This window comes from Liolophura sinensis, chromosome 13, assembly GCF_032854445.1.
Source record: "Liolophura sinensis isolate JHLJ2023 chromosome 13, CUHK_Ljap_v2, whole genome shotgun sequence".
Taxonomy (NCBI): Eukaryota; Metazoa; Mollusca; class Polyplacophora; order Chitonida; family Chitonidae; genus Liolophura; species Liolophura sinensis.
Window position 1 is genome coordinate 18,886,622 of NC_088307.1, and position 26,166 is coordinate 18,912,787.

Consider the following 26,166-nt stretch of genomic DNA (forward strand, 5'->3'; position numbering starts at 1 on the left):
GAAAGGCAAGTATATATGCTTGAGGTTTAGCATTGTACCGGGTACTTAACAATTTTTTAGTCATATGTTCAATCATTAGGTGTGTGTGTATATATACTGCGTCTTTTTGTGGCGGGACAAGTCCATGCCATGAAAGTGCTGATGCCACTGAAGTATCATGCCGAAGACACCAGACATGACATTCCACCCAGTCACATCATACTCACGCTGGGCAAACCAGTCCTGTTTCCTTGCTCTAACCTCTCAGTGTTGAGCGCCAAGCGAGGCAGCAGAAAGCACCATTTTTAATGTCTTTGGATTGACCCAACCTGGGTTAAAAAAACAAAAGATAACCTCAAGAGTGACAAGCGCCACTAACGACATCCTCATTTAACTCGTAACAAAAAAATCTAGAAAAAATAAATGAATCTTTGCACATCTAGTTTTCAGCTGAGCATCTGATGAGTTTTATGTGATTTTTTATAGTTATTTGCCACTTGGCTGAACTTAATTGCCCTTTTCAGGCCAAGTTACAAATCAACATACAAGTATACATAAATCCAGCCACAGTGAATTGTGAAGTGTGGTTATGAAAAGATTAATGTATGTTTCATTGATTTCATTGAATTTTATGCTGTGCTAAAGAAAATTTTTTTTGACTGCTTTGCTGAGTTTGAGTGTCCGTCTCAAAGTCAGGAGACCTGGGATCAAACTTGGGTTGGGTCACGCCAAAAACATTATAATGATACTTGTAGCTGCCTCGCTTGGCACAAAGCACTAAGGGTCAGAGCAAGGAAACAGGACTTGCCATGCCACAGGATTCAGTCCATAAACACACTCATAATGACTTCCTGCTGTCATATGACAAAAAAATAGCTGGGCAAAGCATATATGCACATGTATAAGAATAAACAGATATATCTGTGTCATCTGAAAGCCTTTAACAGCAGAAAAATCCACACAATCTTATTTTCACTCCATTTTGTGTTTTTTTAGCCTGTTGGCTCGACTGCAGAACGCAAAATATAGTTGGCGTCACCTAACTTATGTCTCTCTCCATAAACAGATAACTTTTGAAAACAGTGAAGGAAACACGGTTCAATGAACGTCCTCTGCAAAGAACAACAAACTCTCACTAAAAGTTTTATAAAAAAAAAATTATTACATACATATACATCTATTTACAGCCAGCTTTAAATGAAATATTTTACAACAGGCTTTACAGAGTGTAACAAGTGACCAAACAAAGCTGCAACCCAGTTCTGAACATTTTCACTCACCCAACCCGCTCCCTACTACACCTTGCCAAAAATTGAACAAAATATCTACAATATCTAGGAAGCATTGGTGGTAAACTTTACTCTGTCGTTGATTCCTCATGGAATTATCTTGAAAGGTTTTGTCTATCGGGACAATGTTAAGTTTTGAAATTTGGAAGCAACCATTGGGTGGGGGGGTGGTGGAGAAATTGGCAGACTGCCAACACAGACAGGACAGCTCTTGCGTAAAAGTTGTAATGGGAGTTTCAATAAACCTAAGTGAAAATTTCAAATACACAACTGTTTGGGTAGTCTTGGTCATTTGATAAATATTTACAACCTGTTTGATTGAAACTTGAACATTTCCAATCACAGTGGATATACTTATCACAAACACCCACGCATCCCAATAACCCTTCCAACCAGTCCAAATTTTTAAAAAATTTGGAATATATCTCACAACAATGTCTCTCAGCTTTGCTGTACAACCTTGTCAACAAAATCTTCACAAGTCTGGGCAATCATTATTTTTGCATTCTTCGCTGTATTTCTTGAAATTTTTCACAAACGTTTCAGCAACCAAGAGTGGAAACAGTAATGTGGCTTCACCAAACACCTTAAAAAAAAAAACAACAAAATTTTATGTCAATAAATAAACATGTTCAACTCATAATACTTGTATATAAATATTTACTGTGTTGGATCTAAAATTTCGTCAATGACTAAGTCACTCGTTACACAGAATTCTGATTTTCTATTGATCTTTGTTCGTGGGAATGTCTGCCAGCAACCTACAGATGGTTGTGGGTTTCCCCCGGGCTGTGCCCAGTTTCCGACCATAATAATGCTAGCCGCCGTCGTATAAGTGAAATATTCTTGAGTACAACGTAAAACACCAATCAAAATAAAATAAATAACAATAAATAAATCTATTGATCTTAAATAGAGAATGTCTCAGTTTAGAAGGTAGGATATCCTTCTGGAATAAGTTTCACTTAAAAAATAATAAACCTCTCCCTTGTTACAGGACAGTTCATTACAACACGAGGCTCTACTCAATTAAACACACAAATGTGTCCCCTGGCCCCGGTTGTTCGAAATTGTTTTAAGACTTAATACCAGATTTAACTTTAAACCAAGTCTTCAATTTTGTAATTAGCCCAAAAATAATTGCATAACAGTATATTAAATATGACCTTAGTCTGCTGCTGTTATACTTTAGATTTTGGCCAACTGTACTGGCTGCTGAAATTGGCTAAAATCTCAATTATACAATTTGACTTCATACCAGTATTAGCTAATACACTTTTGAACAACTGGGCCCTGAATATTTCACAAAGTCGTTTTTGTTGTACACATCTGTAGATACATATACATTCGAAAGTTTCAGTTAATGTCAGTCATATTTGAAATGTGTAGGAAGTCTTACTTAATAACATGGTGTCTTAGTTTAGGGCTGTAACTGGCAATCACATACCTTGACAGGTGTGGCATCTGTCCTAATTTTCCCCCAAGACACGGCCTCATCAGGACTGGCTCCAGAATCACTCCCGTCAAATTCAGAGGCAGTGTTCAAATACACCGAGAAATTCGCTCCGTTTCGCTGTCAAACAAAACACAATTCTTTCAATGCTGAAAATTTTAAGTATGTAACAGTTCATAGTACAAACATCTACATCACAGTACATCACAAAATTTTGATTTGATATTTTGGTTTTCATAAATGAAAACCCACAAGACTACATGTGCATTGAAAAAGGGTACAAAATCACTTTCGAGTAGAGTGAATTATTTTTTATTAAAATGTGAAACTTAATAATTTATACAAGGGTAAGAGAGACCATGAGGTTAACATTACAGGTGTGGTTTCTGATCACTGACCATGGGGTTAACATGACAGGTGTGATGTTTGATCACTGACCGCGAGGTTAGCATTACAGGTGTGGTGTTTGATCACTGACCGTGAGGTTAGCATTACACGTGTGGTGTTTGGTCACTGACCATGAGGTTAGCATTACAGGAGTGGTGTTTGATCCCTGACCGGGAGGTTAGCATTACAGGTGTGGTGATTGCTCACAGACCATGAGGTTAGCATTACAGGTGTGGTGTTTGATCCCTGACCACGAGGTTAACATTACAGGAGTGGTGTTTGATCATTGACCATGAGGTTAACATTACAGGTGTGATGTTTGATCACTGACCATGAGGTTAACATTACAGGAGTAGTGTATGATCACTGACCATGAGGTTAACATTACAGGAGTGGTGTTTGATCACTAACAATGAGGTTAGCATTACAGGAGTGGTGTTTGATCACTGACCGTGAGGTTAGCATTACAGGTGTGGCGTTTGATTACTGACTGTGAGGATAGCATTACAGGTGTGGTGTTTGATCACTGACCGTGAGGTTAGCACTACAGGAGTGGTGTTTGATCACTGACCGTGAGGTTAGCATTACAGGTGTGGTGTTTGGTCACTGACCATGAGGTTAACATTACAGGTGTGGTGTTTGATCACTGACCTCAAGGTTAGCATTACAGGTGTGGTGCTTGATCATTGACCATGAGGTTGGCATTACAGGTGTGGTGTTTGATCACTGACCATTAGGTTAGCATTACAGGTGTGGTGTTTGATCACTCCTCCTCCAATGATGATCATTCCTGTGTTGATCGCATACACTGCCTGACTGTTTATTCGACGAATATCTGAGAAGAAAAAAATGAAGAAATGATAAATATTGAAAGCAAGCATAAAATCAGCCACTAAAGCTGAATTAATCAGTAAATTAGTATTCCAGAAATGTTTGAAAAATATTTTGAAAATTCTACAGCCCTTACCAACAAAATAAATAACTAACAATCGTCACTACCTGGCCACTCATTTGGTGACATGATTTTGCCATGTTATAGCTATCTAGAGTGACATCACAAAACCTAGGAGCTCTCCCGTACCATCGGTATTAAACAATGTGAAAATGAGAAAATAAAAAAAAAAACACAAATATACACAAAAAATAAACACAAATATGCCTGATAACCAACCAAAGAGTTTCAGCTCTGTTCCGTGTTTGAAGGGCCGATGTTTCTTTCAGTTTTGCACTCAGTCAGAGCAATGTTCGTGGACACAAGCGTTGTGTTTTAGCGGCCTTGCTCGTCCTTGTCCTGCACAGGTGTAGGCATTTGGCCTAGCTGGCAGTACCAATTTCAGGGATTTCACTGAACATAGCATGATTCTGATTGATAACAGACCCTTTCATTCATATTTTAAGGAGATATTTTCGTAATAAATCTGACATTGCTAAAGAAAAAAAATGCGAAGTCACAATATTTTTCTTCAAGCTCTCCTGAGGCAGTTTTCTTGCCAGCTCACCCTGACAAGTTGTTGCAATATCTTGCCCAGTCTCACAAGGGCAGCTGTTCTCAGTTCCCTCTTCCTAAACGTGTAGTCCAACATGCATCAGCTTAACACTTCAGCTAACCGCAAATTCCAATTGATTGCATCAGTATCTGTCTATCCACTAAAAGAAACCACCCTGACAATCGAGAGCCAACAGGTAACAGTGTTAATGATTGGCCAAGTTCGTAAGTGCTTCCACAACATGGCTGCTCGCAGCCGTCAGTGCCATATGCCCAATGCTGAACTTCATATTCTCAACTTTCAAAACTTTACAGAATTTTGTTACATGTTTTTCTGTGATAACTGTCCTATATCATTTTTTCTATGTATATATAGTGGCAGACTTTACGTTCACTTTAACACAGCCTCCCTCCTCCCCAAAACCAAGGCAAGACTCACTTATCAAAACAAGCTTATAATTATAGCAACATTGCAAATGTATTAAAAAAATACAACAAAAAAGATGTTATAAAAGTTCAACATGGTTCTACATCCATATTCCAAATTCAAATCTGAACGCCTTTTCAGATTTAGTCAATGGTTTGTTCAACAAATTCATCAAACTGGTTTAATTAATTTTGCAACATATATTCTTTTCAAGACACTGTCCCCAAAACAAGCCGAATAATTGTAAACGACACAAGACAGCTCAACTGCAAACTTGGGGGCCATTTTAGGGATTCCTCTATTCAGGATTTTAGAGACTCTGACATTTAACACACACTTAAAAATAGTCCAAACCCCATCAGCGCCTCTTTGTAGTAGGGATTTTCAACCAGTAACTAAAGCAGAAATCTTTAACCTTTCCTTAATCTTCAATCTTCCACTGTGAATGACATTCAAAATCTTGTCGCCATGCCGACCACTACTTCAACTTACCCTCCACAATATCCACGACTAGACCTGGGTTCTTGTACGAATGGAAGTATAACATGTCGCCAAGGGAACCGTCCGTCAGGGCAGGAGAAAACATTGGAATATTGTTCTGGAAATGTTAAACACATGCATATGTTTCTGCATTTACTTCTTTAATGTTGACTAGTAATTATTTAAATTGTTTTTTTTTTGCATAGGTATTTTTTTCCGCTTTGGGATTTAGATATATCTGCTTGGTTACAACCGTCTTCTGACACAGCTCCATTTTTCTGTCAGGCAGTTTGTCAACTACAACTGTATTCTAACATAGTAATTCGCATGAAACCATGCATTTTCAAAACATATTATTTTTGGTGCTGAAATTCATTCCTTCCAAACAATCCCTGAAAAAATGAGTAATCAAGTTATGTTAAATATAGAAATCACAACTTTCTGCCTTATTCTAAAATAATATTTCACTTGAATTTCAACACTCAGGGGTTTCAACAGTCAGGGGTTTCAACAGTCTTGGACATAAGTGACTGAATGATTGTCATTTGACACACAAGACTCAAGAATTTACCTTGTAAGCCCAGTAGCATACAGACTCTGGGTTGTCAATTTCCTTTCCCAATCTGTGGATGATTTTGGATGGCGTCCATGACATTCCTGGAAATCAGAAAGTGACAAATTACTGACAGTGCATTTGTCTGACACTGTTTCAAACAGGTCCCCTTTGCATTTGACTGACTGTGTTTGACACCCTATCTGACAGACGGGCTGTGCATTTGTCTGATTGACTGTGTACTTGGCACCCTCTCTGACAGAATGACTGTGCATTTGTCTGACTGAATGTGTATTTGACACCCTATCTGACAGATGGGCTGTGCATTTGTCTGACTGACTGTGTATTTGACACCCTATCTGACAGGTTGGCTGTGCATTTGTCTGACTGACTGTGTATTTGACACCTTATCTGACAGATGGGCTGTGCATTTGTCTGACTGTGTATTGGACACACTATCTGACAGATGGGCTGTGCATTTGTCTGACTGACTGTGTATTGGACACCCTATCTGACAGATGGGCTGTGCATTTGTCTGACTGACTGTGTATTTTGACACCCTATCTGACAGATGGGCTGTGCATTTGTCTGACTAAATGTGTATTGGACACCCTATCTGACAGATGGGCTGTGCATTTGTCTGATTGACTGTGTATTTGACACCCTATCTGACAGATGGGCTGTGCATTTGTCTGACTAAATGTGTATTGGTCACCCTAACTGACAGATGGGTTGTGCATTTGTCTGATTAAATGTGTATTGGACACCCTATCTGACAGATGGGCTGTGCATTTGTCTGACTGACTGTGTATTTGACACCCTATCTGACAGATGGGCTGTGCATTTGTCTGACTAAATGTGTATTGGACACCCTATCTGACAGATGGGTTGTGCATTTGTCTGACTGACTGTGTACTTGACACCCTATCTGACAGATGGGCTGTGCATTTGTCCGACTGACTGTGTATTTGACACCCTATCTGACAGATGGGCTATGCACTTGTCTGATTGATTTATGGGGGGAGGAAACTGAGCAGATCTATGATGGTGAAACCAACACACTTTATAAGGTATGTGAAACCTTCCAACAGAAACAGAGATGAACCATCAAGAACCTTGTTGTCAAAAATCTACCACAGGACTTAATTCTCAATTAACTCTCTCAATCAGCTGTTGTTGTCGTAGGATATTTCATTCTGTTGTACATTTTCTATTACAAACCTCCTCTTTTTGCTCCCTTAACATGTCATCCAATATCGGCATCAACCAGTCCTCAAATTTACAGTAGTTTTCATTCGGGACCAAAAGGTTGCCAATCCTGTTGATGCCCTTAGCTCGGAGTTCCTTCCCTTTAAGGCGGAAATCGCCCAGGTAGGTGGATCCCAGGCATTTGATAAGATCTTCTTCAATTCCACCTGCTGTTGTTGTTATGCAGTCAACCTGTTTGAGAGCAAAAAAAAATAACTTATCTATTTATCTTTTTCACTGCAGTTTAATGTTAGAGAATATTCCACCGTGGTAAGCTTCTGTTTACGGGTGGAGAAAACTGGGCATAGCCAGGAGAAAACCACATCCTTTTGGCATGCACCTGACAAACCTCTCGATTTAAAGCTGGTGATGAACCACTAGGAGTTGGATTTGAGTACATCTAATAGCAGAAACTGGAGGAAACCTGGCAAAACCTGGCAGAAACCAGACAGAACCTGGCAGAGACCACAGTGGGCCTTCTTTCATAAAACTTCGTACTGGTAATCATATTTCTGGTATGACAACTTTTTTTCGATAAAAGATGTGGTCTAGGTGACAGCGCCACAAGGCAACATCATTTATGGGAAAAGTTACAAAAAAATGACATTCGAAGTTTTGTGAAAGTAGTCCCAGAGGAAAACTAACAGAACATTTGACAGATTGAAGAAAACCAAATTACCTCACCAAGCACCTAACAAATCTCCTGATGTAGGCATCAGTCTTTGGCAATATTGATTTTTAGTTCAACATAATTTTTAGTTTAAAATGAAATTCCTGTTACATGTAACAGTGAATTACATGTACTTTGATTTCCGGTTTTAATACATTTTACAAGAAAACAACACAAACAAAACAGATGCTTAGTGGGTTAGCATTTTGTGCAGCAGTTATTTGATAGACAAAAAAGAACTTCAAGGGGTTATTAAGGAATCAGATATCATTTCATTTCGCACATCAATCTTTTTTTTGTAGAAATTATTCTTCTTTTCCTTACCATGTTATGTTGCACAAGGTATCGTATTGTCTCCCTAACTCCAGACGATATCAAGTTAGATGTGTACGCCAAAAAAATTGTGCAATTCGTCAGTTCTCTTTTGCACGGATTCATGTTGATTTCTGGTCGCTTATCTTCAGGGACTGGTTGGAATTTGGTATAAATCTGTATTAAAGAAGGGAAAAAAGATAAGAAATAAACATAATTAAAATACTGTAAACCTTAATTTTTCCTCACCACAAGTAAATCTGTTTTTGAACAACAAACCAACTTATGACCATCCTATTACCCTTATTCCTCAACCTTTTGTCACATGAAGGAGCAACTTTCAGTGCACTTTATGAATGTTTTTAATTTGATATTGGAGACAAAACTTACTTTGGATGAATTGGCCTATTTCAGGGCTTCACAAACATATAATTTTATAAGTCTACATAGAAAAATGCCCTCAGAATTTGCTAGAATAAACACCTTGCGAACTTGCCAAAAAGGTTGAACAATTAGGGCATGGTTCTATACTCTTATGTTCTCTTTAACAGAGGTATTAACAAAGAAACAAGCAAAAATTTGCAATAGCTGCCATATTGCACAAAAAGTCGACCGTGTCAGGTTTGTGTCAGCTTGCACAAAGGTCTTACCAATCAACCGACAGATAGACAGTATGACTTACACAGCTGTTTGCTGACCTTAGCTAAAAAAAGGTCAAAGGTCACATGTGTCTGTGATCACCTTTTCCAGCCAACCTTTGTAACCTATAATTCTTTAGTATGACCTTCAAAAACAATCAAATGAACTACCCTAATTTGCATATGAAACTTTCAGTGCAACTTATGCACATTTCTAATTTGACTTTGCAGACAAAACTACACTGGTTGGATTGACCCAGTTTCAAGGCTTCACAAAAGTATACATTTTTTGGGTCTACACAGAATAATGCCTTCGTAGTATGCATGAATAAACTCCTTGCAAACATGCGAAAAGGTTGAAGAATTACAGTACATTTTTCTGTTTAGTTATGCTCAAGGTTTTTTAAAGGAGAACCCCTACGGCTTTATTTTCACACTAAATGTTATTTATGCTAAGTTAGCTTGAAAAGCGCATTTAAAAAATATTATATTGACTAGTTTCATAGGATGTTCTGCCTGTTTTGTCAACAGCAGAGCCCTGGCCAGGTGACACCCCATGAATCCCCGCCGGGATTGTGTATCGAAAAGCCCTGCAATGCATAGCCAAATCCATGCACTAGGCCTACCCACAGTATGCTTTTCCAGAAGCTATTGTGCGACTTAATCTACAGTCACCCCTTACATGCACAGCTCTTATTCAGCACCCTGAAAATAATACAAGTAAAACAATTTTACAACAAATATTTTGAAGCATAGGCTAACGGAGTTGTATTAGATCCGGGAAAAGCCTGTACGGCTTCGAGGCTGGGCGATACAATGGCCGATTCTTCGCTCACATATACACCACGCATATGACAGAAATGCGCTCCCATCTGGTTTCTCTGAATTTCACATTCGGACATTTCACCGAATTATGGTTGTACCTGTGGGGAATTTGGCATGCTTTCACAATTAACAGAGTGTAAATTTTTACAGCCAAATCGAACAACGCTGGCTGCAACACAAGGATCCATGCAGTCAGGCCAGCCGATTGCGAGTTGCACTGATGATAACAGTCTGTCACTCAACACCGGTGAAACTAACAACTGTGTTTTAAAAAAGTATCACTGGCAAAAATAAATAAGGCTTGAATTATATTGAATGGAAACAACAACTGGTATCACACGGAAATGTCTGGGTTCAAATGGTGGGCTTTTGGGTCTGGTTTCCCATTATGGGCTTCAAGGTACGGCATGCTGTGGCGTTTAACGAGCGCATAGCGGTCTGTAGGCAATGTGTGAACTAAGCAAAGGGCAAAGGCTATAGGCCGCTCCCTACAGTTCCTGTCACAGCCTGCGGCTTCAAGCAAGCAAGTAGCCAGACAACTTCTGCATCCTGGGAGTGAAAATCGGGGACATCTCTTTCGTTTGGTTTTTTGGGGGTATTATAATGCTCGTCCTTCGGCCTTATATTTTAGTACGCATGACTGAATGAGCAAGTCGCATACGAATATGATTGTCCCCCTTAATCAAAGAGCGTTTTTGACGAGATCTTGCCCATATTTTCTAAATCGATGCCATTTTTAGGCCGTGTATGTAACTTTACAGTACCCTGAGTTGTGTTACTGCAGTTGCAAAGCCACACTTGGGCAGGGAATAATCTTGAAATCAGTTGTAAAAGTATAGCGATTGTCTTCTGTGGTCTCTGTTGTACACAGAGAAGCCTCACATGCATGCAGGGAATGTACCGCTGGGACGTCACAAGGTCAACAGTGGCTCTGTCGTATTGGAGTAAATTTTCTGATGTTTGATGACCAAATTCTGCTGTTTTTCTTCCGTTTTCGACATTTTGAACAAGCGGACTGGATTCAGGGCTAAACCACCAACCTTTGGCAAGTAACTGACAAACTTTTCCAATAGACTTGCACACCATGTTGGTGGGAGACAACTGGTCTTCAACAAACGTAAGATTGCTCAAACAGCCCATCTAGCACCACCTACAGGCCTTACTGTCTCAAAGATCCCTGGACAAAATTTGTAAGCCATTGAAACTATGTTTCAGGCCTGTATACATAAAAAAATGGGCCGTACTTTGAAGCTGCATTGCTCCATTATCCTTTGTTCAAACCCTTTCAAACTTTAGACATTCAAATGGCATGATTTTGTTAATATACTGACCAATTTTCAAAGTCATAGCTTGAGTAGTCTGTACACAGGATTAAAATGAAAACATAGCCTCAAAAACGCACGTTCCGGTTACCCACATTGCATCACCTGTCAGGTGTCATGAGTAGAGCATGCGCTGCACCTGTGTGACATGCGTCAATCAAGTGTCCTCTGGAAAAATTGTCTGGCTTTAGTGTCAGAGAAACCCTTCTGACAGACAGGCACAAGTTTTGCTGAATCAAGATGGTTTTCTCTGCAGCAGACAAGGAATTGATCACCTTTTCAAGTAAAACAAGGTAGAACATCATTTTGAAATGTCCGGAACATGTGTTTTTGACTCTATTCTGATTTTGGCCCCATGAACATTAAACTTAAAGGATGAAATTGAAATTTAGTCCGTACACTTAAGACATAATGGCTTTTGAGTGTGTAAATTTTCAGGAGCTGACGTAAGAGGGTTTCGGAGATATTGAGTGTCAAAGTACAGCCCATTTTTTTATGCCCACCCGATGTATTGCTTCATTTTGTTATCTGAAGAATGAATTACATTTCGCTCACAACCATTTACATCAAAGTCCTACCATTTTGTTGATTTCCTCCACCGCCCGACCAAAATTTGTCGCCTGGAATCCCGTAGTAGTGTATGACTTGAGCAACTCGTGGAAATCCAGCCCTTTGTTGAAATCGTACCCCTGGACTTTGATTGCATCTTCTGCCATCTGCTGGCTCTCTACCAAGACTGCTGCAGCAGCCACCTGAGGGATGCCACTTTGTGACGAGTCCATGGCCGACAAGTCTGAAGAACAGAGGGGTGTTTCTCCGCTTATTTTATTGTTTGATTTGGGTTTTAAGTCAGCTGTGCTTAAGAATATCTCGCTATACTAACTGAGAAAATCTGGAAAATTACAAAAGTATGGCCGTTTTTACAAAAAGCTTTTTTTTTATTTGGGCTTTGATTGATTGATTGATTGATTGATTGATTTCTACTTCCATTTCTACTTAAGAGTTTTCGACCTGTACGTAAGGTTTTGGAAAGGGGATAACAAACACTATTATCATATATGTACTAATTTTTGTCGAAAGACAAATAAAAATAAAGCCAAGAAAACACAATTTGTTAACTGCAAGTAATTTATGCGATTACTGCCGTACATAATGCAGTTTACGCATAACTTTTCCAGCTGTCAACTCCAATTTGAAGGCAGAGAACTATAGTGGTAAGTTGTAAAGACTAGGTTACGCTGTTTATGTTATGCTTTCCGCATGACTCCTTTCATCAGTTAATTCATGCTTCCAAGTTCCCCGAATGAGCCTGAGTGGACAAAGACTGCAAGCAGGAGAGACCATTTTCCAATACTGTGCACGTGACAAAAGTATGTGACACACAAGCGCATATGCATTTAACCCTTACCACATTCGTCTTTCTCAAACATTTTCACATTCAAATTTATTTATTTATTTGATTGGTGTTTTACGCCCTACTCAAGAATATTTCACTTATATGACCGCAGCCAGCATTATGGTGGGGTTAAACCGGGCAGAGCCGGGGGAAAACCCACGACCATCCACAGATTGCTGCCAGACCTTCCCACTTATGGTCAGAGAGGAAGCAAGCATGAGCTGGACTTGAACTCACAGCGACCGCATTGGTGAGAGGCTTCTGGGTCTTTACGCTGCCTTAGCGCACTAACCAAATGAGCCACGCAGGTCCCCTTCACATTCAAATGGTTTAGTGGTAAAGACAACATCGGGCAACTGTATGGACCCAAAGTGCTGTCTGAGAACTGTCTGATGGAAGTTTGAATCCAATTATATTCACGGGAACCACAAAGGTAACACAATTAGATGTATACAATCCACTCATGACTGTACATGCAAGTGACATAGTACAATACATAGTATGAAAAAAATGCATTTAAGCTGAATCACCATTTCATTTATTTATTTGATTGGTGTTTTACGTCGTATTGAAGAATATTTCACTCTTCCGACAGCGGCCAGCATTACTGAGAGAGAAAACCCAGCAGAACCTGAGATTAATATTTCAGGAGTCTCACAAGCTCATGCAGGTTTATGCGAGATAAGGTGAAAAAAAAATAAATCGCATAATAACCTGGCTAAAACATATGAGTTTACGGAAGCTGCTAATGCCATTGAACTGATCAAGATGTTTAGGGCATTGTAAAGATTATTTGTGCCATAAGGTAGAGTGACATCAATAAGCCCAATCCATTATACGAGTCTAACAAATTCACCCAGATACAGGCAAAACAAGGTGGGGGGGTTCTCGCAAAGTAACATAGATAAAAGGCATGATTTAATTGTAGTTGCCAGATAGCAAATACACCTGTCTGTCAACTCAACACTGCAGTTTGCACCTGACATAAAATCACCTCTTTTAGCCGCTGTAGTTTGCAAGAGCCATCCCCCTGTTTCACCTAAATCTGCGTGAGCACCCACAACCCCGAAACGCTGCCTGGGGATGTTCATGCGAAGAACCCCCATAACAATGAACATCTGAAAAGTGGGTCAGCGACCATAAAAAGGTATCAATCACATTAGCCCCGAAAGGCTCCAACACCTTTTCTTACACTGGCCTAGCGTAGTTGGAGTCTTGACGCTTACAATGTGAATTTCATACTTACTGACAGTCCAGGCTGATTATCTTTGTCATAGAAAAAGTCTTGCGCAAATAAAAGACATCAGTCTAAAGACCTGCTTTCTGCACCCACCACATCGCACCATAAAGGCTTCTATGGTATATACTCCTCTGCAACTGCGGCCATGCTGAGGAGCTACGTGCATGTCCTGCTTCATAGTGGAGCAGTGGGAAGATGGCAGCATACAGTGGAAGCCTTCATGGCTGTTATAAATCTATTCTAAATTGAGTAAGGGCGTGCATGTATGGCGGTTGTGCAGTGGGTGCGGAAAACACATCTTTAGGTTGGTGCCTTTTATTTGTGCGAGACTTCTTCTAGACTCCAACGACACTAGGCCAGTATAAGAAAAGGAGCTGGAGTCTTTTGGGGCTAGAATCTTAAATTAACTTAAACCTCTTTTTGCAAATCAAATATCTCTACCATTCTTTTTGTTAACCAATGACCTGACGATTCCAATGACCTGCAGAGCAGCAGGTAAATAGCAACCTAGTCCTTACAACTCCCCTGCGGCGTCCATAACGTCAACATAATGTCATTAACAGCTAAGAAAGTGTCAAGTTTCAGTCTTGCTCTAAACCTCAAGGACTCACGTGGTGCTCAGATATCGTCACTGTGTACTCACACTTTGAGATCTTGAAGAGGTCGTACGTATAGTCAACTAATGACAACAATGAAAATATTGTTCACTTAAGTTCAACTTGTTCTGTGATTGCACAGGCATGGAAAACACAAATCGTCGTTGCACAACACCAATTAAATGTCAATCTTGCACGTGTTTGGTAGTAGCGAGTATGTACACTGAATTTGATTTAGTAAACAATCGTGGATTCCGACATATTTTACCCCGAAAATCAAACACCCCAAGAGTTGAATGACGTGGCTTTGTGAAACCGAAATTTGTTTTCGGACGAGGACCGAATTGATAATTCATTGCAAAACATTGGTAAATTAAACCCTCAGTTAGGTTAACCTTGAATAACTATATTTGTGATTTTATTTATGTCTTTACTTGATTTGGTGTTTTTGGAGTTTTTTTTTGTCTGAAGCAAATATAGCAAGGAGTGCATGGCTACTGTTAGGTAGGCCGATAATATGAAATGTAAAGAAATATCAAGTGGAGTCTTACATTTTATAAAGCATGCAAGAAATAGCCTATTCTTTGGTGTTGATTTCTTCAACAATGCTCTTTCGATGTTTCTAAAGACAGATTATCACTTCTTAATGGCCGAGATTGACAACAGAGGCATTTCTGGTACTTATAGACTCAGGATCGATATATTCGGGACAATTCGGAACTATATTCGTGTTATATATTACAACCGCAAACGTTTACCGAACAACTACTTGGCCCTCATGCCGATACCCTAAGTGATATTTGGATATGCATTTGTATGCCCCTACATGTACTTATAATATATTCTCCGAAAATTTTGCTTTTGTCATTGATTACTGTCTTTCATTTTGCAGAGAATCACCTACATGTAGGCCTATATGTTGTTTACTATTACTGTTTTAAAGTTTTGCCGAGATTCTAGAAATGGTCATGCGTGTGTGTGCGTGTGTATAAGGTGCAGTCAGGACTCTGTAAGGGTTGTCATGGTCGGCGTTGAGCACATAATGGCCTGCATGACTAAAAGTGGTCTGCACGGAGGAAAATCGGCCTATCATGATTTGGAGAACAGACTCGTACGTGTTGTTGAACACAAAATCAAGTTTCCTAAAAGATTCACTAATACAATAGCATTATCTCGGAGAAGACTTCTGCAAGTGGAACTTTGGGAATCCTATTTGGCCCTAATTAATGGCAGTTATTCGATCTTCATCACACAGAACAAATTTTTATAGACCTAAGTCATGAAAGAACTTTCAAGAATAAAAGAGTTTTCAAGTATAATTTCAAATTGAGAGGAAAAAAAAAAGAATGCTTCAGAGACAATTTATATCTCGAGATTTGGATTAAGAAGCATGGGTTGATACCATAACGTAGTACAGGTGGGGTAGTATTATTGGTGAAACAAGGATATTAGAGGAAACTTTCGTGCTTTCGTGCCTCGCAATTGTTCATTTTTCTCTTAGACATATAATGTGATACAATAAAAAAACATCTACAGCATTTTCAAAACAGCCTTGATGAGCCGAAAAATAATACAGATGGCTTTTTTCACCGATAGATCGATGGTTATATACGTTGTATATTATTAACTAGGGTTATATTTCAGTGGGATGTAATCGGTGTTTGTAGTAAAGTAGTTTCAGTCTACAACCGTAAAAAAGCTTGGGTCCACTTCCGCATTTGCGCTCTCCGTTTAGATTGCTTCTCAGGCCATGAATTAAAAATGGTATTGTTGCGACAGTGGGTGATTTCTGTCAGATTTGACTGTGATTTTCCGCGGATGAATACGTAAAACAGCATCTTTTTCATCAGTTGGTGATAATTTCCACGTTACGTCAAAGGTGCGTGGGTGACATTTTGGTTAGAGAATAAGCCGCAACCAGCAAACAAAATTCAACATGTCGTCCGACGTAGGTATGGATGAGAACGAAAGGAAAATAGTGAACGAATTCTGTCATCTACTGGAGAAATCAAAGCAGCTTTTCAACGGCCTCAGGTGAGTTTAGCAATTCTGCTAACAGTTTGTGCCATTGGTTCAATTATTGCACTCTCAGTCTGAGAAAAAGGCGCAAAATGTTGCAGTTGATAGTGACGCACGTCCAGCCTAGGCCTTAGGCGACGTGTGTTGACAGCTGACAGAACCCTGGCATTGTCATCTCGGGCGGAAATAACAAAGTGTCTGACATTTAATTGTTAAGCCAAGACAGTCAGCTAGCAGATCTGTTTCTCATATAGAAGGCATAAAGTCTCTAATTTTTAAGCTGTTGCTTCTACACAATGAAATAGTAGGCATCAGATGTAGATAGTAAAATGATAATGTAGTATAGTCCTAATGCTAAGTCTGCACTACTTCCCTAGCCAGTTCATCACTCAGCTTGTAGAAAAGTCAAACTCTGCATTGATAAACTGTCTTTCAACATTAATGGAGCGAAATTTTTCATTCCAACATGTTCGCTATCGTTGAAAGTTGAAAATTAACTTAAAATATTTTAACACCAGCCTTGTGGACCTTTTACCTTTTTTCTGATAAATGATTTTGCTCTCTGCTTATGACGGTTTAATGTCCATCAACTAATCCAACTGACTGGGTTTGGAAGAAAAAGAGAGCGTGAAGAGTAAAGTACCATTTCCGGGCTGCGGAGAAAGCCCACTGGTTGTCTATGAAGCTGTAGATTTCATACTTGCGTTCTTTTTTCATGCACATGGATGGAGATCAGCGATATAGGTCGTATTTATATTATACTAGTTATAAGGCAAATATGCTTGTGTTAAAAACAAACCAAACCAAAACATTATAAATCAACTTGCTTTCATATTTGTATTTTGTTGAGTACAGTGTAAGACATAATTTTCTGAAACATTGAAATATTTATGGATTTCTTTCTGTTACAGAGATCTGCCTCAGTATGGACATAAGCAGTGGCAGGCATATTTCGGACGGACTTTCGATGTGTACACAAAGCTTTGGAAGTTTCAGCAACAGCACAGGTGCCATGTTTTGTTTTTTTGTGTTGTAGTTTACTAGGTTTAAAGTTGAAGAAGCTGTAATGCCTTAAATGTTCAAAGTACTAGCTCGCTGAGACTATCAGGCCCTTGAGGTCACAGGTTCAAATCCAGCTCTCGCTGTTTTAGCTGCGACTTTAAGTCAGCAGGTTTTTCAGATACTTGACGAAGGTAAGTGGTTAACCCTGGAAGCTCAGTTTTCTCCAACCGCAAGCGTCGAGTCCAGTGGGGTTTATCAACACAACACAGATTCATGAGTACAACACCACTCCATAATGTACAAAAAACTCGCGAACTGGCCAAGGACTTTAATATCAAATACAAATAACCCCGAGTAGAAATACCTATATAAAGTTGATGTTGTATAAAAATATGAAAACTGGCTTGGAGAAAGGTTTTGTTGATCGCCATGTTCTCATCAGGCAGTGCACTGTGTATCCAATGCTTGACTATTCCTGACTTGCTTTTAGTTTTTGCCTTTGTACATGTATTTTGCAGAATTGAAGAATCCACAAATGTGTCAACTTTTGAGAAAACACAGATAGCCGTTGACTTCCAGTTGCCTTAAGCATTTTAAGTTACAATGTACCGTTCTTTGCTACTGTACAATACAAAAAATTACGGGTCTTCAGGATCCAATATATCGCCAAGTATGGCATCTGATTAATCTGATTGGACCTCAATGCTACGCGGTTCAAACCAAACTTTTGCAGATGTTTTATACTACTGCTTAGACAGTGTGATAGTTTCATGTCGAATACTGTACAGTCAATGACCGTATGGTATGGCGCACTCACGAATCCTTACGTTAGTGTCCAGAAGCTATACGGTACCAAACATTTGCTGTGCAGTACTTTATATAAAATATTATTTATAACAGTGTGTTACTGCGTATGGATCTTTACACTGCTTAGTACATGTAAGTTCTGCGTGTTAAGCGCACTGCACTATGCAGTGAAAGTTTTCATATGTAGTACCCAATGATCCAAGCACAAGTAATGTTTGAAATCAAGACTGCCATATCAAGTACAAAAGGTACGTCATGTAATATTAAATTTAGAATACAGCCTGACCATCCTGACGCAGAGTTGGTAATACTGTTCGCCTTAAAGTTGAAAATGATGTCTGCTTCCATTGTCAGATGAACAGCTCTGGGTGGTCTGGTACTGTACCTCATATCTGTGCTACTGTAAATCTTCAACATTTTGGCATGTTTGCAAGGTGTTTATTCAAGCACATTCTGAAGGCATTTTTCTATGTAGACTGATAAAATTACTCTTTTGGTGAAGACCTGAAATAGGCCAACCCAACCAATGTAGTTTTGTTAAATCCAATTAAAAATGTTCATGTGTGGCACTAAATGTTGCTCTTTCATGTGTAAAAAGAGCAATTAGGGTATTTATGTGTATAAGAGCATGGCTATATCTTATGTAAAAAAAAACCCTGAAGTTTCTGATCTCAAACTTTGAGGTGACATTGTCACTGTACAGCATTAGATGCAACTCAAATGATGCTTTCTGAGAGCTTTTAAGTCTGTGAATGAAAGAAATTTGTGTAAACTTTTTATTGGTAAACTATCATGTTTTTGATCATTTTATGTAGTATCATTAGAACAGCTTAATTAGTAGGGCCCAACGGTTTGGGAGCCCAAACCCTCTCCAGAACTGACAAAAGGGCCCAGGACGTGGCCTAAAAGTACATAAATACACCGAACACATTTTGCAGTTAGTATACAATCTCCATGGAGAAAATCATCAGGAAACGTTTCTTTGCTCACATTATATGTTGAGATCCATGCTCCATATTTCCTGACTTTTTCATTTTCATTGTCTCATCTTTTTTGGTTTTTTTTTTGTTAGCCAGTGTACATTTACACCTGCAGAGTGAAAGAGTTGATATGTGCTTAGACAGTAAATGTACATGTGTTGACACTGGAAATGTACGTTTTTACACAGGAAATGTACATGTACATGTATTTACATAGGAAATGAACATGTACATGTATTTACACAGGAAATGTACATGTACATGTGTTTACACAGGAAAGGTACATGTACATGTATTTACACAGGAAATGTACATGTACATGTACATGTATTTACACAGGAAATGTACATGTACATGTGTTTACACAGGAAAGGTACATGTGTTTACACAAGAAATGTACTTGTACATGTGTTTACATAGGAAATGTACATGTGTTTACACAAGAAATGTACTTGTACATGTGTTTACATAGGAAATGTACATGTGTTTACACAAGAAATGTACATGTGCTTACACAGGAAATGTTTATGTACATGTGTTAACACAGGAAATGTGCATGTGTTTGTACATACAGTTTTAATGCTGATTAATGACTAAAGTTGCAGCTCTGTGTTTTAAACATAGCTAAAATAAAGTTTCAAGTTATTTAAGTTAATCTTACAAGGCACATGCTTTGTACGAAAAGTGTCAAAGGCACTGTGCAAGAACTTGAACTGTATTTGACTTTTATCCATGGCTCAGGTTTCTTATATGCTTCATTCTGGGAGCTCTATTGCTTTGAAAAAGGTATTTTGAGGTTTGTTGTTTTTTTAGCAAGGTAGGATGATATTCTGCTGGTCAAGTATACATATAACACCACAGGTAATATTTCACGACATTTATGTGCATCTTAAAATGTTTTTCGTTGGGCGAATTTTTAGGGCAAAAACACGTTCTCTATAATGATTTAGCGTGTTATGATGGAGTATATACAGACAAAGCGTGAGGGTGTTGTTCAATGGTCATTATCCCAAACAATCCTAATTTCTCAAACCGCTGAAGCTGGATCATATTATGTAAAACAAAGGACTACAACATGGAGAGCGAAACTAGAACATCAGCATCAGCTTGATCAATAGTCCCTAGTAACCCGGTGAAATCTGGCCTCTTGCCAGTTTACATCAGTTCCCAACTGCTCATTTAAATGCTAAAAAGGTGGCAACTTTATTAATACAGGCCTTCTAGCACCATGGCTTCAGCAGAATTGCATACAAAAACATGAATCCAATGATTGCGGTATTTATTGCAGTTTATTAGACATCACCGGTCTAAAAATGACTCAAAATACTGTGTTGTCATCACATTTAATAAATATTTAAAGTGGTTTTACTTATGATTTTTGGCCTATTAAAGTTTATCAGCAGTAATCCATTCAAATTTTAGCTGTAGCCCATGTGTTAAAAGGTTGAGGAATTAGGGTAGATTGAATTGTAAATTTGAAAAAGTTATAATGCGACATTTAGGAAATTTATTCCGGATTTTAAATGATGACTTGTGCACAGATGAGACTGAAGTTTTGTGAAAGGTAATTATTTGGGCTACAGCTAAAATTTGATTGGATAAGTGTGCATAAATTGCACTGAAAGTTGCTATTTTATTTGTGAAAAGGTTGGGGAAATAGGATAGACTACATGTTTGTCCATTTTGTAGAGGCCCACAGAGCACATATAGTTTTACTACAATTACGCGTACATAGACAGTGCCTGTCTGTAGTGTAACTTGCACACACACTGTATGCACATTGTTAAATTCTGTGAGGCTGGGCGATTGTCTGACACCACATTTGATTAATTTCGGCTTTTAGTGCCACAACATTCATTGTCTTGTCACTACATTTGACATTGTCACGGCATCAAGGTAGTTGTTGCCATGGCAACGCAGCATGCCTTCCTTCGTATGTATACATACACTAGTATATACTGTAGGTGTATGTACCCGAGCTTTTAACTGGGATATTATGATGCAATACAGATCGGCAAGCGCCTCTTTAATATGGATTTTATGGTAATCATGTTAGATTGGAAATGTTGGAATATTCCAGGCCTTTAAAAGATTTGCATATATATCATAAAGCTGTTTTCATATATGGGATAGATAATGAATGTTAAACAGGTTCTGAAATGAAAACCAGAATAACTGATCCAATGCATTTATTACTTATTTGAAATTTGATATCAGTAGTAGTAGTAAAGGTTATATTAGATTGGGACTAGCAGGTTATTTCAGGCCATCCCTAAAATGAATTCGTTTGGTATAACTCAACCAAAAAAAAAATAATAAAAAAATAAAAAAGAGAAAAATGGTAGGGCTGTTTTTTTTATTTAAAGTTTAGGTTATTAAAAATGATAGAAATTTTAAAGAATTAACATTGAAAGAAAAAGTAGAAAAATCCAGAGTAGGGCCCTTTTTTGAGGGTTTAATTGACAGCTTATCCCAGTCAGCATTTTTTTTTTTTAAATCATGGCCTTAGACGAGAACTGGTACGTTACTCTTGATTCTAAATGTAATGTAAATCCTTATGCAACGTAAATCCTTATGCAACGTAAATCCTTATGCAATGTAAATCCTTATGCAACGTAATTACAATAATCTTATCAAATAAATAATACATATGTAAATGGTATTTACATATTCCAGGCATAAAAGATGCTTTTCAGGACAGTTCTGTTGAAAGTTTCTAGTTTAAGATAGGAAGCATACTCCAAGTATACATGGTGGAGCAAAAGTCTGGACCCATAGGCAGTTGTGATTTATGCTAACAAACCAAGAACATTACAAGCATTAAAAGATAACATCACACACGAAATTGAAACCATAAGAGGGAATAACTCTATACTGGTTGATTCTGGGACCAATCCTATTCCCATTATATATAAATGACATATCGAAAGTAACAGACGTTCTGAATATCATAATCTTTGCGGACGATACTAGCACAACTTATTCCTGTGAAAATGTCGATGAGGCTATCACGACTTCATCTTACAAGCTAGGAAAGCTGAACACTTGGTTCTGTGCAAACCACCTTTCACTAAATGGTAACAAAACAAAGTATATGTTAATCTCGCCCACGAGTTGACATAGACCACAAATTACTGTTCCCTTGACGGTTCTGGGACAGATGTTAACGAGTCAGGGAGTTCAAATTGCTTTGTTTTATGTTTAACGAAAAGCTAAATTGGACGTCACACATAGATTGTATTCGTAAAAAGGTCTCGAGGAATCTAGGTATATTAAACAACTTTCAGGATTCAGTGAATAAAAAACACTTTTTATCCTTTGATCTACCCCTATTTTTCATAAGGGAATATTTTGTGGACAAACACGTATAAGTCTCACTTGCAACATCTGCAAATATTGCAAAAACGCGCTATTCGAATTGTGACTGTCTAGGTCCCTAGAACACAAAAAGCCATTTTTTTGTGCTGTTGAAATTCTGCCCTTATCTGAATTGAACATTTTTTCTATTAATATGATGTTGCATTAATTTTTCCATCACCCTGAAGTATAACCACCTAGCTTTACTAATTACATTATTAAAAACATTGACATATGTCACTACGGCACAACACCTCGGCCATTAGATCTGTATCGAACCCCCTTTAAAAGTAATCTGTCCTATCGTTCAATTCAAGTGACTGGCCCTCGGGAATGGAACAAACTCCCTTCATACTTACGCAATATTCAGTCAATTTCCTTATTCAAATCTAAACTGATATCGTATATCCTGCAGCACTTATTCTCCGTTTAGTCTAACACACAATAATATACTTTATAGTCGTTACCATAAGCACCTGTATATATTATTTATTTATTTACTTTTTTTTTTTTTCACAGGAACAGATAATCACCATGTTTATAAATCACAGTAGTTCACATGCCTGTAATATTTACATATTGTATGTTAATAGGATAGAGCAAGTTTCACGGAGCTTTACTCCCGCGAGTATGTTTCTGTATGTTTATATAAATCTTATGTTTAGTATATTATATTGGTGAATAAACAAACAAACAAACAAACAATACTTCGAAATGTGCAGAGATCATGTGTCTCCTGAGTAAGAAAGTGTTTGGAGGAAGGTGGAAGTCAGTTCGAACACTTATGGTAAACTGTAAATTGTTATATAGTAAATTGCCTATGGGTCCAGACTTTTGCTCCACCCTGTATATTAGCAAAATTCCTCAATCTTTTCACATATTAAAGAGTAACTCTTAGTGCAATATATGCACATTTTTAATTTGATTTCAGAGACAAAACTATGTTGGTTGGATAGGCCATTTTCAGGTCTTCACAAAAAGTATAATTTTATCAGTCTACTCAGAATAATGCCTTCAGAATATACAAGAATAACACCTTTCGTACATGCGAATTCCACCAGCAAAATTTGAGTACTTTGCACGGTCTCTGCAAGGTTAAGTGTATGAAGTTAACATTGTCCAAATATGAATTTAAATCTAAATGTACCCTGGCAAGTTTCAAGGCTTCACAAAAAGTATAATTTTATCCGTCTACACAGAATAATGCCTTCAGAATATGCTTGAATAAACACCTTACAGTTAGACCTTGCAAAAATTAGAGTATCAGTTTTCGTGTAGAAATTGGGATGTCTGAATGAACATTACTGACTGAACATGTAGTTACGTGTACTGTGTTTCACATAAATTTAAGCATTTTTCAAGTGTCGCATTTTGTTGGATTCTGATTGTGTCATCCACGTTATAGGACCACTTAACATTTTGAAAATTTTTTTTGTTAAAGATTAATTTCTTTAATTTCTCATTTAAATGTTGGCATCAAATGTGTCTTTTTTTTTTGCCTTGCTGAAATTGCAGATTACAGGCCAAACTTTAGAAATTGACATATCCCCAGAGTTGGGTGTGTATTTACTGTTACAACTCATTCAGAATCCCAAACCAAGTCCTGCTGAACACTGAGATTGTTAATAGCATCACAGAGACACCTGCTAAATCATGGGTGCTAAATCTAGACATGGATGAATTATTTAGATCGCCATTTCAGAGTTGAATTGACAAACGCTGAGCTAAGCAGCAGTTTTCCGTGATCAGATTAAAAGGAATTGATTGTAAGTTCATGTATATTAAAGGTGCTATGCGTGACAAATTGTACATGTACAGCATGCACAATGTCGCAGGATACAGGGGTCGAGTTAAGAAAAAAAAATTTGTGAGTGGGTTTAGGTTTACTAAAAGGCTGTGCAGGTGAATTCTTTTGGGTATACCAGTTTTGGTGCAAAATGTTGGTTTAAACCATGTACTTTTACGTTTGTTATCTGTCCCTGTATAAATCAGTTGTAATATCTATCTGACTGTCAAGTTTTTTTATTCTGTTTATGTATTTATTTATTTATTTGATTGGTGTCTTACAGCGCACCCAAGAATCTCTCACTTGTCCAACAAAGGCCAGCATTCTGGTGGGAGGGAACTGGGCTAAATTGTGGACATCCTTTCTTTTAACATTGGGCCTTATATCTTCTAATATGGGCCATTCTCTTAGTGAAAAGGGCCTGGATGCACAGAATCTTCTGTGGGGGGGGGGGGGGGGGGGGGGGGATGTCATGTCTACACATGGAGCGACTTAATGTTTAATTGCACTTCCTGGACACGTAATTCGTATAATTGAAATGGAAACGTAATTGTCAGTATACCCTAAACGACCTAAAATGTCACAAACAAAAGTGCATTTTAGAGGCAAGTAAATGTCACGAAATATTTGTTTTTGGAGCTGAACCTTTCAACAGTGGAACATGAACCCATTATCCAAGCAAACTTCAAAACACCTTTTTAAATTCGTAACTCTCGGAATCAGGAAAAATTGGCAAATTAGTCATTGACGAAATTTAGGGTCATTTAGGATACTTAGCGAGTTAAGTTGAAAGTCAGAACACAGTGTTTGGTTGTGGATGGCAGTAGTTTTTGTTGACTTTTTGGGGGGGGGGGGGAGATATTTCTGTTTGCTTCTTTCTTTTTGCCTCTGACAAGCTTTTAATGCATAATTTTCAGATTTAATTCGTCACAGGTATTTATGCAGCTGACTGAAAATGGCAATTTTTTGACCATACTTTGGCTTGTTTGTGTATTAAAACAGGTCTGCTTAGTAGAACATCCACCAAAAGAGCATTTGAATTGACTTGATTACAACTATAGGGCAAAGGCGTGGAACTTCAGATGCTCTTGGCCAGTGGCTGAAAAACGGTGTATGTGCATGTAGTAGTTAGCTGAAATATATCCGAATTACGAAGAATTTCAACATGAGCTCAAACCTGTGTGGTAAGCAGCTTTTCCCCAAACTTCATTTATTGGCGAAGAAAAATCAAGCTGTTTACATTCAAGGGACCTTAAAAATTTTTTTTTTTTTTAACGAACAACTTTATATATAAAAACTGATTTTTCTTTTACGTAATAACAAATTCAAGCCCAGAGCTAGATAACGTTTCCTGGTTTCTCCCTCCACCTCTCTCAGAACACCTGAAGCCTAATGTACACGTTTGGGCAGGGCATGTTTTATAATTGTTGAGCTAATTTCAAATCTGCCCCAAGATACCCAAACGTCCTAATATTACCCTACTGGATGTATGTATCTGAATAGTGCTGACTACAACTGCTACGTTCAGACTCACTTTGGCCTGTGTACAAGTGTATAGAAAATAGGCCAGCGGGGGTGCCATCCGCATTATTGGGAAATGTCACAAATTTGCTAACAGCTTGTCCATGAACCCATCAGGGATTTAAAATGAATATTTAATTAAGGTACAAGTGTATATTTCATTCAGTTCATCACTACCCTGTCTTTATTTGTCGGTTAGTATCAAGGCTGCCAGCTGGCCGTTTAGGTTTTGTTAATCTTGTCTGCATTAAACTTTACACCACCTGCTCTGAGGTATTCATATACGTACATGTGGCTGTGAATATAATGGTGACTCTCTACTAGTCTTAAAGGAGTCTGGGCAGTCAATGCAGTTTTGTTTCCAAAAAAAATTAAAAATGTGCATGCATTGCA

General features: G+C 38.2%; 2 protein-coding genes across 3 annotated transcripts in view; one reads left to right on the forward strand and one right to left on the reverse strand.

The window, feature by feature from the left end:
• Nucleotides 1–1,216: 1,216 nt before the first annotated feature.
• On the reverse strand, nucleotides 1,217–14,515 carry LOC135480370 (deoxyhypusine synthase-like). Its single transcript, XM_064760199.1, has 9 exons — nucleotides 14,317–14,515; nucleotides 11,648–11,862; nucleotides 8,297–8,461; nucleotides 7,275–7,494; nucleotides 6,073–6,158; nucleotides 5,514–5,619; nucleotides 3,840–3,943; nucleotides 2,716–2,841; nucleotides 1,217–1,854 (listed from the first exon to the last, which is right to left on the reverse strand). The coding sequence occupies exons 2-9, from the start codon at nucleotides 11,849–11,851 to the stop codon at nucleotides 1,744–1,746; spliced, it is 1,122 nt and encodes a 373-aa protein (XP_064616269.1). The 5' UTR covers nucleotides 11,852–11,862; nucleotides 14,317–14,515; the 3' UTR covers nucleotides 1,217–1,743.
• A 1,549-nt stretch (nucleotides 14,516–16,064) lies between these two features.
• LOC135480530 (protein SCAI-like) overlaps nucleotides 16,065–26,166 on the forward strand; it is a 28,065-nt gene continuing 17,963 nt past the window's right edge. For both annotated transcript variants that reach the window (XM_064760383.1, XM_064760384.1), the window contains exons 1-2: nucleotides 16,065–16,335; nucleotides 17,232–17,327. In XM_064760383.1, the coding sequence (XP_064616453.1) occupies nucleotides 16,238–16,335; nucleotides 17,232–17,327 (194 nt within the window). In that variant the 5' untranslated portion in view covers nucleotides 16,065–16,237. The remainder of the gene's footprint in view (nucleotides 16,336–17,231; nucleotides 17,328–26,166) is intronic.

Bases quoted from the DNA above. Each gene is read 5' to 3' on its own strand.
- LOC135480370 (XM_064760199.1), bottom strand. From the start codon at position 11,851: ATGGACTCGTCACAAAGTGGCATCCCTCAGGTGGCTGCTGCAGCAGTC. The intron at 6,159-7,274 runs TTTGTAATAGAA...TCTGATTTCCAG, and splicing joins AAGGGAGCAAAAAGAGGAGG to GAATGTCATGGACGCCATCC. The intron at 2,842-3,839 runs GTCAGTGATCAA...TTTGTTTGACAG, and splicing joins CCTGTAATGCTAACCTAATG to CGAAACGGAGCGAATTTCTC.